Raw genomic sequence first — 12,930 nt, 5'->3', positions numbered from 1 at the left:
TGACATGGTTTTATATCATGTGATGTGACTGAAATTATTAAAAGGCTAGCAAGAAGGCCAGGCTGAGAGGAGGAGCTGTGTGTGATAATATCTCTAAAAATGGAAAGAAGTATATTTGCTATTTTAGTTTGTCATTTAGCTACACTAGTCTTTGGAAAACACGTTCCAGTGATCGGTTGGGCAAATACTCGGTTGGTATCGCTTATAAAATGATTCAATACTATCACTTGTCAAGTTTCTGTAGCCTGGCCTAGGCGTAGGCCTAAATATGCACCTAACCTAGGCGGGCGGGCTCCTTCCTACCGAGTACCATGGAGGAATTAGGCCTAGCCTAGTTAAACTAATTCCTCCATGTTCCTACTAACTAGTCGCCTAGGATTAGTCCTGGAAAGAGCTCTCTCCTACAGTAGGCTAGCCAAGAGAATTCTTTTAGATAGGACCCATCACAACTGTTACACTCGCTGCTGCTACTTTTTAGTTTTACAGTTTACATTATTGTACACCTACTAGTACTACTAATAATATAAGGGAACTAGAACAGATTATTAGATTATCACTCTTTTTAAAACAACAAGAGCAACCGCTCACCGGTCCACGCATTCCTCCACGCTTAAATACAGTACAGGCACAAGTTATTATTGGGTTTTTTGGAAGAATTTTTAAAGAATTATGTTTATTTGTACAAAAAAAAATATTATTTAGAATGTTCCTTTGTACAAAATTGAAATATCTTAAAATTGGAAAAAAAATAAATTGAATACCAAGACACCAATGCAGTAGCCAGGATTTTCAAACTGTGTAGAAAATATCAGGGTGGACCCACTTTATGTTTAAAAGAAAATAATGTGGACCAATTTTCTTAAAAGTTGACCCATTTTACTCAAAAATATGAATAACCTGGAAACATTTTCTTAAAAATTGACCCATTTTACACAAAATATGAGAAATCTGGACCTATTTTTTAAATGTGGACCCATTCTTTGTGGACCCAATAGAAAAATTGTTCGGGCTAGGGCATTGCAAGACGCGATTCAAACTAACAACCTTAAGTTCTTAGAACACATCCGTAAAAGACCGCGCCATCCATGCGACGTGCCCTATTAGTGGTAATGGCAGTAATGTACAGTCCTTGCTGAAACCCCTGTTTTGTTTTGTAGGTGTAAGGGGGGGGGGGTACCCTGGGATCCAACTTAAAAAAGGGTGATGAACATTTGTTGGAAATCACCTGTAGTTTATGTGTACAAAATTTCCTGCATGTCCGTTCAAAACTGGTGACGCTGGACACCTTTAAAATTTTGGTAGAACAAGAACAGTAGTGAGGCTGTGGGGTGATGGTGATGAGGGTGGGCAGTTTTTTTTTTCTTATCAGACCAATAGAATATTGCTTTTTTTAATTGACGAGGGAGGGACTGTGTTTATTTGGCAAGAATATTGTAAATATTATATAAAAACTATATTTCCAGTCACAAAATTGTATTGTTTTTTTTAAACTGTTGAATTATTAAAATGATGCAGCAAAAATTTGTTTTTATTCCCGCATCAATAATTTCCCACATTTTTTGACGTGGGCAGGAGTGATATAATCTAACATTTTTTCTATGTGCAGTAATAGGGCCAGTCCAGGATAGCCAAAGTTTTATCAAAATAATGTTTTTTGCAGCCAGCAGTAGTGTTTCTTTTGGGTAAATCACAACAATTGTGCATGTCTAAAAATCCAGCCTACTACTACTCTTGTGTTGTACTCAAGAGACACACCCTTTTTATTAATTATTATCTCTTTTTGAACGACTGTTGGAATGGTACCATAATAATAATTGTAACGATTCATTGATTGATTGAGTGCATGATTGTTGTAAAATGAAAAATAATGTATTAATTCATTTTTAACGTTGCATTCAATCGTCAATAATTATTGAAAAAAAACAAACTTTTATGTTATAAACAGCAATGTGAACTGTTTTGTTTTAAATACTTTTATTTGCTGAAAACAGCTGTGTTTACTAATAACATAAAGTAATACTGGTAGTATCGTTAATAATTAATCAGAATACATTTTTTTTTTCATTCTTGGTAGTAATCTAAATATCTCAAAAAGCTATAACAAACACAGATGTGTTTTACTATTCCTATTTTAATGTCTGCATGGCAGTGACCTAGGCCCTATGAGAGAAGGCGTTTTCTGTGCATTAAAAAAACATCTAGGCCTAATTTATTAACATTTAATACATAAATGGATAATCTTATTTTCATGCAAGCCTCATCCTTTGTTTATTGAAATTATTTTAATAAAATAGTTCTTTATTTTTCATTAACAGCATTTAATTATTGATCACATTGTTTTACATTGAAATAAACTTAATTACTGTACAGAGTATCAATATATTGCTGAAAATTAAAAAAAATAACTTAAAAAATATGTTAATCTATTTAGGGCACTGGCAAATACTCCAACAATTCCTGCTGGTCACTTTGTAAACACAGTATCACTTCAAAAAGACTACTTGGATAGGATAATCAGTGCAGGACCCAACAACATATGTGTGTTTATTATTGACAAGGTGAGCTTCTTTTTCAATGACAATGTGATGTGTAAGATAGTATAATAATACATACTCCATTGTGTTGGGATGTGTCTACAGTATATAAAGTATTAATTTAATGTTCTCTTTTTTTTTTCATGTATGTTAAGTGCATGGGGTCTCCACAATATGCGCAAAATGTCGGCCATTATTACTACAGTATTATATATGGGATGGGTTTGATAGGGAATTTTATACACACAGTTGTTTGTCTATTTTATGAATATGTTTATGAGGATTTTTGATAATCCTCCACTTTAGCACTGCATATACATATATATATAATAAAGTATTAATTTAATGGTCTCTTTTTTTTCATGTACTGTATGTTAAGCGCATAGAGATCTCCACAATATGCGCTCAATAAGTCGGCCATTGTTACTATTATATATGGGCTAGGTTTGATAGGGTATTTTTATACACACAGTTGTATGCCTGTTTTATGAATATGTGTATGAGGATTTTTCATAATCCTCCACTCTAGCACTGCATCAACAAAGACTTAAATACACACTTTTGTTGTCTCTACAGCTTAGCATTGACGATATTACTAAGTACAGCGACGCATACAACCAGGATAGTACAGGCAGTGCCCTCACCAATCTAAGGGTGAGTATGGTAAAATAATAGAAAACAAAACAACTTAAAAAAACATTACACAAATCAGAAGTAGTGATGTCTATATGTGGATGAACCAATATATATGCTAATTTCCTTTTAGTAACTTACCTAAAAAAAATGGAATTGTCTGACACTGGCATATATATAATGCTACCATGTTATGTAATAAGATTCAATTTGCCTTGAGATCACCATAAATATTATAAGTAATCAATAATATTATGGGTAAAGTTGATCGTTCTTTCATTTTGAAAAATATAAACTTTATAATAATATTTATTTTATTATCCACAGGCTGCTTTGGAATCATCAAAATCCTGACACTGTCTCTTATACACATCTAGATGTGTATAAGAGACAGCCACTTTAGCACTGCATATACATATATATATAATAAAGTATTAATTTAATGGTCTCTTTTTTTTCATGTACTGTATGTTAAGCGCATAGAGATCTCCACAATATGCGCTCAATAAGTCGGCCATTGTTACTATTATATATGGGCTAGGTTTGATAGGGTATTTTTATACACACAGTTGTATGCCTGTTTTATGAATATGTGTATGAGGATTTTTTCATAATCCTCCACTCTAGCACTGCATCAACAAAGACTTAAATACATACACTTTTGTTGTCTCTACAGCTTAGCATTGACGATATTACTAAGTACAGCGACGCATACAACCAGGATAGTACAGGCAGTGCCCTCACCAATCTAAGGGTGAGTATGGTAAAATAATAGAAAACAGAACAACTTAAAAAAACATTACACAAATCAGAAGTAGTGATGTCTATATGTGGATGAACCAATATATATGCTAATTTCCTTTTAGTAACTTACCTAAAAAAAATGGAATTGTCTGACACTGGCATATATATAATGCTACCATGTTATGTGATAGGCTTCAATGTGCCTTGAGATCACCATCAATATTATTATAAGTAATCAATAATATTATGGGTAAAGTTGATCGTTCTTTCAATTTGCAAAATATAAACTTTATAATAATATTTTTTTTATTATCCACAGGCTGCTTTGGAATCATCAAAATCATCCCTTATTCTACCATCAGCTGATTCATCCGACCTAAGTGCTTACCTGAGTTCAAAGGTTAATGGTCATGTGATTGAAACATCAGAGCCATCCATCAGTGAACAACCACTGGACAATGGCAAGACAAATGTTATCATTGTCCAGCTGACATTACCTAGCAGGTATATAATAATTGGTCATATGACATTAATTTATGGGAATAATTAGTGAAGTATTTTCTCTTTGTTTTATGTTTCTTCATCTAAAATGGCCACAAGCATAATAAAAATTACAATGAGTGAACAGCACAACTGGGAATGAATAAATGATGTGACTATAAACATCTGTAAACAGATAACTGTGAGAAATTAAGAATAATAAGTGAAGTATTTTCTCTTTGTTTTATGTTCATCTAAAATGGCCACAAACATAATAACAATTACAATGAGTGAACTGCATAACTGGGAATGAATATATGAATATGTGACTGTAAACATTTGTAAACAGATAACTCTGTGAGAATTTATTTAATAGAATTTTAACTACTTAGTTTCTGGCAGTAATTAATAATGATGATAGTGTCAAAGACAATTATCAACAAAAATATTACAGTTACAAAATAAGAATAAAGCCACAGGATGAATATAATTGTTAGATAATAACATAAAAATAATGTGCAATGCCATTGCTCTATTGCAACAGTGATATAATATTAATAACCATTTTTTATTCTTCAGCAATGATCGTGAGAGCGAGATACGCTACGCAGATAGAATGATGGCAGCAATTACCTCGCAACTGGAGTCCATGTCTGCCCCGTACACAGCACTCCTAACTGCTCAGCAATCCACATTCAAGGTACAGATAGATAATGCATTTCACATTATTGCGCTGGTCATTGCGGCCGTCCCAAGGCAAAACAACGTAACTGACATTTTTGCCGATTTTGAGATATCATTTGGGAGTATATTAAACACTTCTGAATTACCTGTGAAAATTTCAGGTCTCAACAATGAGACGTTTCGGAGATAGCACCACCTATCTTTAAGCGCAAAACTTAAAACCTAGTGGTTTTCCGTGGTAAAATAACGTAACTACAAGATTACGGGGCAAAACAACATATCTACAATGAAGAAAAGTTGTTTTGCCTCGGAATGGTATTCAAACATTGTTTTGAGCTAATGGAGTTTGGCAAGGCGAAATCAACTGGTTATTGGTGTTTTCATAACAGCGACGTATGCACAAGCTAGATAATGCATATGATTACCCCAAACGTGATAAATTCGAAAAATATGTCGCACTTGCAACAATACCGATCCTGACATGTTTCCGAGGCAAAACAACGTATCTGTGAATATCGCTAATAACTTTGCAATAAACAAACATTTGTAATTAAAATTTTACATATAATCACAATGTCTATAGATATACAATCCTGCAAAATTTCAAAAGGGTACGACAATTGCGAAAATTTTAAGTTACGTTGTAAACAGCTGATTGAATTTAACACATACTCCACTCCTTGAGGAAATATTTGGCATTGTAACACACTTAAAATTTTTTTAAAAAATAATTCTTTATTTGTCCTCATTAAAATTCAGAAACTTGGGCTGGGGTGCCGTGGCAACCGCAGTCCAGCACCTCCTGACATGTTAACAATATGTAATGCATATACAAACATAGTCCTTAGCCCGCCTAACTCTCAATATGAGGGTTATTCAAAGAGACAAGTGATCAGAAAATTACAGCTCTGGCTGGGTTTGAACTGGAGTTTACAGCACAAGAAGCAGGAACAATAATGATAGTAATGAAAACTTGTAAAGCGCCGGTATCCGTTTTAAGAAAACGCTCATGGCGCCCCCTCCACAAGAAGTAAAAAATATGACCAACCGCATACTTCTTGATGGAGCAAGATAATTTTTAATGAATGACTTGGCTTAGATCCTGATACACCAGCACCACGCATAGAGAGGGATAAGTGAATCCCATGGAACAGGCAATACACCAATAGTGAAGCCTATAAATACAGTACATGGATCAGAAGACCAAAACAAGGGAAATAATAAAACAATTCTGATTGGACATATTTCTCTCAATGTTCCAAGATATCTAGCTTGAAATATAATGACGAGTAGACACTTTAGTGTTTAATTGATGTTGGCGCACCGGTTGTGGCTTAGACTCCCAACCTTGAGGTCGGGGGTTCGAAACTCTGGCTGTGCAAATCGCTTGTGTCCTTGGGCAAGGCACTTTATCTACGGTTGCCTCTCTCCACCCAGGAGTACAAGTGGGTACCTGGTAGGTTCCAACACAACCTGCGCTGATTACTAGTTGCATTTTATGGAATGATAATATAATTTCTTTTACTAATTTAATTTGGTGTTTCAATGTGTTCCATATGTGTTTGATCCAATGACCGGGGTTGTAATGTGAAGCGCTTAGAGGCCTTGTAAAGGCATGAAGCGCTATATAAGAACGACATATTATATTATTTATTATGTTAAAAGTTCTTTTTTTTTTTTTTTTTATAAATTGAAAAGTGACTTTAATTTTTTTTTTTTTAGGAACAACTACACGTTGATAATATCCAAATGTCTATAAATACTGGAAGACAAATATTAGAAAGCGAAGATGAGGAGAGTGGTGATGATTTTGTGTTTGCAAATTATACGCACGTTGATTGCCAAGTGTTCTTCTTCAGTAAGAACGTCACGCTTCGAATGAAGGATGAGTCGACTGTTGCACTGCCTGTGAAGAAGTGGGATACAATTGGATCTTCCTGTTCTGGAAACACTGTCAAGTAAGTTAATAGGGACCTTTTCAATTGCATGAAGACGGTAGGACGTAGAACGTAATGACGTCACTAAAAGTCATCCGCGCGTGGATTCTAGGACGCAATTTGGCCAAATCTACGTATTCAGAGAACATAGGACACCAGGTAGGGTGGTCACGCATGAGTGATTCCGTTCTATCGTCGCGTCGTCGCACAAATCAAAGGCTCCCTAGTAATGATAATGCAACATTTATACAGTACATATTATTGCAATAAATTTGCAATTAGTTCTACATTGATATTTTTGTAATTTAATATTTAGTTACACAATTCATTAGCATATAACTGCAATGGCCTGGTTTTTTTATATGTGATTTTTACTCAATGCCCAAATACATAAACTGTTTCTATGCTTTTTACATTAGTACGCTGATCACTAGACCAAACACCTATGGAACACGTTTTCAGTTCCTTGGGAAGAACCTTTTCTTAAGCAGCTAGAATCAGCACTTCGAAGTAGATCTTACCAAGTACCCACTTATATTCCTGGGTGGAGAAAAAAAATATAGATAAAGTGTCTTGCTAAATGACACAAGCAAAATTGCACAGCGAGTGTTTAAACAACCCTGACTTCAAGATTAAGAGTCCCAGCCCCAATCGCTACGAAGAGCTTGTATTCGATACCTGTACTAAAACACTAGGTTCCTTATGCAAGATAACATTCTGTTTGGCTTGGCAGTCTTCAATTTACCTCTCTGAACTCCCTTTATTTTATACAGTATTATCTTTTATTTCAGCCTAGTGATGTCCCCGAGTAATATTACCAACAACAGCTTAATATCAAGCTTTAGGTTTGAGTAAGTATACACGATTACCTTTGACATTTTTTATTTTACATCAACTTTCATAACTTACATTCTTTCTGCAATCTCTTAAAAAGTTGGCAAGGGGTAAGGCAGGGGCACTGTTGCTACAGCTGTAACACGGGCGCTGGTTTGAGGCCCTCCTTTGTCCAGGTTTTTGGTTGCCATAAGGACTCCACTGCTCTGTTTTAGTTGAATGAAGCTACTTAAAGAAGTACAGACCATGCCTATGCATAAATTCTTCACAATGATGCTGTGGGTTATTGGTTATCCACTTAACTTTATGTGATGAATAGATTCTTTAACTATATACAATTTTGTTTTTGTTCACAGCATTACTATTACTGTAGACAGTCTGGATTTCTGGACTGCAAGTCCTGCTAAGATTTCCATCAAATTTAACAATGAAAGCGAGGACATCTCCCAGTATATAGATATGTCATTTGTTATAACTCCGATAATATTCTCTTACCACTGTGTCGTCTCAGAAGCCAAGGCGACGAACTTTACAGATGATGACGACCTTCAAATAAAATCAGTGACATTTAACGATTTACAGGTATTTACAATGTTTTTTTTTTAAATACCATTTAATATAGATATAAATCATCAGTCATTACTATTGCATAATTTTTGTTTAGTTCATAACTTTTATTTATGACTGTCTGGCACTGGAAAAACCCGCCGTCTGTTGCACAAACATCCAAAACATTCGAGAATCAGAATTTAGAACATTTTCAGGGTTTTTGCATTTTATAAAAGAACATATATTGAAGAACATTTCTGCAAAATATCAATCACTAAACCTAACTGAAAGGTATATTAAAATTTTGTAATCTTTGGAAGCTGTTTCCTCAAAACCTACATGGCTGATATTCAATGAATTAAATATTCATAACTTCACTAATACTCAACCAATTCATGCAGAATCTAAAAATACCAAAAACTCAATTTTGGCTGGTTTTGCCAGAGCCAGTAACAAAATCTGAAAGTTAAAATGTTTTTTAAATTTTTTATATTAATAAATTATATTTACATTAACCTACCGTAAAACCTCGAATTAAAGCCCAGTGGGCTTAATCTTGAGATGAAGCTCATTTCCAATTGAAGCCCCTTCTTTAGTTTGCAAAATTAGCCTCGAAAAGAAGCCCATGGGTTTCTTTCCAAAATAGCATAGGCTTCTTTTCGAGATAGTACCATACATACACTGTGCATGAATTTCAGAAAACAAAATAAATTAAAACCAAGCTTGGTGTATACATTAGTTTAGGTGATTTAATGCCAGTTAAATTCTTTCCATAATACAAATTAATGTTACATTGACCTTATTTATTGTTTACTTGTACAAATTTTCAAAATTTACAGCATTCATTTTAAAGAGAATCCTCCCACCCCTCTCTTTACTTTGCAAAATCGAAAAGAAGCCCATCTCGAAAAGTAGCCCATCTAGAAAGGAAGCCCATCCAAAGTTCGCAAAAAAAAAAGAAGAAGCCTAGGACTTCAATTCGAGGTTTTACGATATTAAGCTCAATGATAAGTTCAACATTAGACTGTCTGATTTATTACTAAAGTATTGTTCTGTTTTTTATCGTTTCAGCTTCAACCATTCGATATTAAGGATGACAAATTTTCGTTTCCTAATGACTGCATTGGCTTTTTTACCGAAGGCATCTGGATGGGACTGGTGACAGCACTTATAATCCTTATCATACTGGCGTTCGGTTTCGGAATGCTGGCTAATCTCTCCGTCATGGATAAGTTTGATGATCCTAAAGGAAAAACTATAACCATTCCTCAGACTGCTGAATAAATCTTCTAAATCTTCTGTTAAAATTTTAAGAATTAAAAATCTATAGTTAGATTGTGCATACAGTACTTTAATTTATGATAAATAATGTCAGATGAGAATAAATTTAAATTATGCGATGTGTTCTAACAAAATCCAGGCAAATTAGCATAACGAAAAATTCTTTTTTTTAATAAGCTATACTATAAAGAGCTTTAGAATGGTTTATATTAATATTATTAGTTATTTAGCTTTAAGTGATCATTCTGAGTTGTCCTAAAAAAATGAGTCTTGTTGTATAAAAAATAAAAAATGAGTTGTATATTGTTCTTCGAATCAGATTCCTAGTTGAGTACTGCCAATGTAGAATGCTTCAAAAAACGCCTTTAATTAACATAACTCAGAACATAAATCAGAACATTTGCTATCATGAGATATACATATTAACCTTATCAGAAACATTGGAACCCAATTTTTGATAAAATATTACTTCAGATATATTTTCTTGAATCAATCAAATTGACCTGGCATACAACAAGACTCATTTTGTCACGACAACCTCACAATTAATATTGAGATTTCAGCTATAGCACAACTCAGAAACCTTAGTGTATACTTGACAGAATGAAGAGCTACTGTTGTTACAAACTTGTATTAGCATCCAATGTCTAATCATAAAGCAAAGTTTAATAATAGAAGAAAACTAAAAATAATAGATGAACAAAATTCATGAGAAAGCTAGAGCAGTCAATCCATAGAATGCATACCTCTGCCCTGTGCCTGAATACAGTACCAACAATATGCAGGTCGTGTATGATGGGTGACACTGCATACAGCAACAGGCAAAATAACGGAATAGCCGTCGTATTCAGACACATGGTTTTCTCGAGTGCTGACTGATTCTATTATTAGGGCTAACTTTTGATTTGTTCGACAGCGCGACACTAGAACGGAATCACTCATGCGTGACCAACGTTCTCGCATGTGCAGATGACTTTTAGTGACGTCATTACGTCCTACCGTCATCGTGCAATCGAAAGCTCCGTATTATCTTTTATGCTAGAGGGTATTAAATCGAATGTGACCTTGATATTTTCTTTTGAAAATTGAAAGGGGTCTTCGATTATTACGTACCATTCCAATAAATTTCATGATGATCCATTTATTAGTTTTTGCGTAATTAACAGACAGACACCAGTGAATACATAACCTCCTTGGCGAATGTAACAATATTTTTAGGCCTGTCAACATGTTTTGAAATAGAATTTAAAACATCTACTCAGCATCATACAAAAAATGTGATGTGACTAAAGACTGTATTTTGTAGGATAGAAAAATCTTCATAGATGTTAAATGGGGAAATTATGGTCTATATAACCCTGTGGTATTTTGTTTAAACAGTTTGTGACTTGGTTGAGTGAAATGTATCGGTTAAAACGAGTTTTCATATGGTTTTTTTTTTTTCAGGCTTGCGCAACTCAAGACTCCTCTTTTCGGGACCGAGCCTTCTTTCATTGCATGTTATTATTCTCTTTTTTTTTTTATCATGATATTGTATACTGTTTTTGTAACTCATGCCAATGAAAGAAAATAAATATTAAGTATGAAAATGAATGAAAATGAACAGTAAGCCTACTGTATGTCTCCAGACTGAAATATGATTTTTTTCTTATTATTAAAATACGTTTAAAGCACTTGTTCTGAGTGTACTTTACTAGTCATCTTACTCACTACTTGCCCAGTCATTGCCTTCGATCTTCTCAAAATCTTCTCGCTGTTCCAAAATTTCACACAACATATTGCAAACGAACATTTGCATCTGCTGCCTTGTATTTGTTTTAGAACGAACTACCTTCTTACATTAGGTCAGGTACCTCTATTATTACATTTAAATCTTAACTTTAAAACTCATCTCTTTATTAACAGCTTGCCTTCTTAACATACACTGCGCCTTTGATCATTATTCTTGGAATTGGCGCATTACAAGTTTTTATTACAGTATTAGGCCTATTATTATTATTATTATTATTATTAAATAAATCCTAATAACCAAAGAAACTGAAGCCCTGTCCAGACTATCAACTGTTATTTGACAAAACATGTGACATGCCTAAATATGGTCATGATGACATCACTTCATGCCAAAATTTAACTAGTCGTTTTTTTTTGTTTTTTTTTTGTTGACTCTTACATTATGGTACCCAAGGATAATGAAAATACTGATTATGTTCGAATTACCCTTGTTAATCATTTACAATAGTGGATTTGTTCTGTAAAATGACATGTGTTCATTTTTATTTGACAGGCATTCAAAGTACAATGTAGTTTTTTGGACAGATGAGCAATGGCTGATAGTACGTTGTCCAATAATGACCCCTTTAAACTGAGATGTAGCATTGTCAACAAACGCTAGTTTCTGCAGTACACTCATGCTCCTATCAGGAGCATGTTTTTTCCAAGTCGTTTTCCTAATGATTCTTACATTATGGTATCTATGCATCATGAAAATAGCGTCATTTTCTTAGAGCGTTTCAGCTAATTTTAATTTTAACAGATTCGGACTCGAGTCATCGGCCAAATGGACCTTTCCGCTAAGCCACGCCCCTTGGAAGTCGACCGTGTTAAAAATTCCGGGCTGTCAATCAAACTTCCAAGTAACCAATCAGAACAAGGCATATACGCGCTGTTTACAAACACGTTTTCCACCACACAAACCACGAGTACGAGTTTGTGCATTGCAAGTAGCGACGTCGATATGATGGCTAAGCAGTACACAAAAAAAACCTCTTTCAAAACCAAAAAAAAAAGAGAAAGAAAATTACCTAGGCTTAGGTGGGATACGGCTTGTGGAAGACGGCATGTTCTATATTTCAACAGGGTAAACAAGCACACAGCTAACGGTAGGATTTCATTTATTTAAGTTAAGGGAGGCCTACAAAAATAAGAATTAGGCCTACTAGAACTAGTGTGGACGATCGGGCCCACCGATGTAGACTGTCGGGGCCCAATTTCTAAAACGGCGGGTAGACGTTCGGGCCCATTTTTCCAAAGACGATCGGGCCCATTTCCTCATGACTTCGGCCGCCGATAATTTCGGTCGGGCGAAATTTGTATGGGGCGCCATATGGGCATTATCCCACACCCACTATTGTTTGGAGTCGTCATCTATGCCGTGGTGTATGTCTATTTGCAGCTAATTCAAGCCCAATGCTTTCGTTAATATTTTTCTTTTTTTCAGGTAAGAGGGAATGTGGATTCTATCAAAGCAATAGCCG

At 34.6% G+C, this 12,930-nt stretch overlaps 1 protein-coding gene across 2 annotated transcripts; it reads left to right on the top strand.

Moving 5' to 3' along the window:
- The first annotated feature begins 28 nt into the window (after positions 1-28).
- On the top strand, positions 29-10,820 carry LOC117105837 (V-type proton ATPase subunit S1-like). 2 transcript variants are annotated; one of them, XM_033247151.1, is made up of 9 exons: positions 29-191; positions 2,432-2,558; positions 3,844-3,921; positions 4,231-4,415; positions 4,971-5,091; positions 6,798-7,033; positions 7,804-7,863; positions 8,203-8,428; positions 9,467-10,820. In XM_033247151.1, exons 1-9 carry the CDS (start codon positions 100-102, stop codon positions 9,677-9,679), a joined length of 1,338 nt encoding a protein of 445 aa, XP_033103042.1. In that variant the 5' UTR covers positions 29-99; the 3' UTR covers positions 9,680-10,820. The 2 variants fall into 2 exon arrangements, with proteins under 2 accessions (XP_033103042.1, XP_033103032.1); XM_033247141.1 differs by lacking the exon at positions 3,844-3,921 and adding an exon at positions 3,111-3,188 and having other exon boundaries at positions 30-191.
- The last annotated feature ends 2,110 nt before the right edge of the window (positions 10,821-12,930 follow it).

Source organism: Anneissia japonica, unplaced genomic scaffold (assembly GCF_011630105.1).
Source record: "Anneissia japonica isolate Jap-2015-1 unplaced genomic scaffold, ASM1163010v1 scaffold640_len1575945_cov177, whole genome shotgun sequence".
NCBI lineage: Eukaryota > Metazoa > Echinodermata > Crinoidea > Comatulida > Comatulidae > Anneissia > Anneissia japonica.
Note: the sequence above shows the minus strand (reverse complement) of the source record. Positions and strands in the feature narration are given on the sequence as shown.

Bases quoted from the DNA above. Each gene is read 5' to 3' on its own strand.
- LOC117105837 (XM_033247151.1), top strand. From the start codon at position 100: ATGGAAAGAAGTATATTTGCTATTTTAGTTTGTCATTTAGCTACACTA. The intron at 3,922-4,230 runs GTGAGTATGGTA...TATTATCCACAG, and splicing joins GTGCCCTCACCAATCTAAGG to GCTGCTTTGGAATCATCAAA. The intron at 5,092-6,797 runs GTACAGATAGAT...TTTTTTTTTTAG, and splicing joins CTCAGCAATCCACATTCAAG to GAACAACTACACGTTGATAA.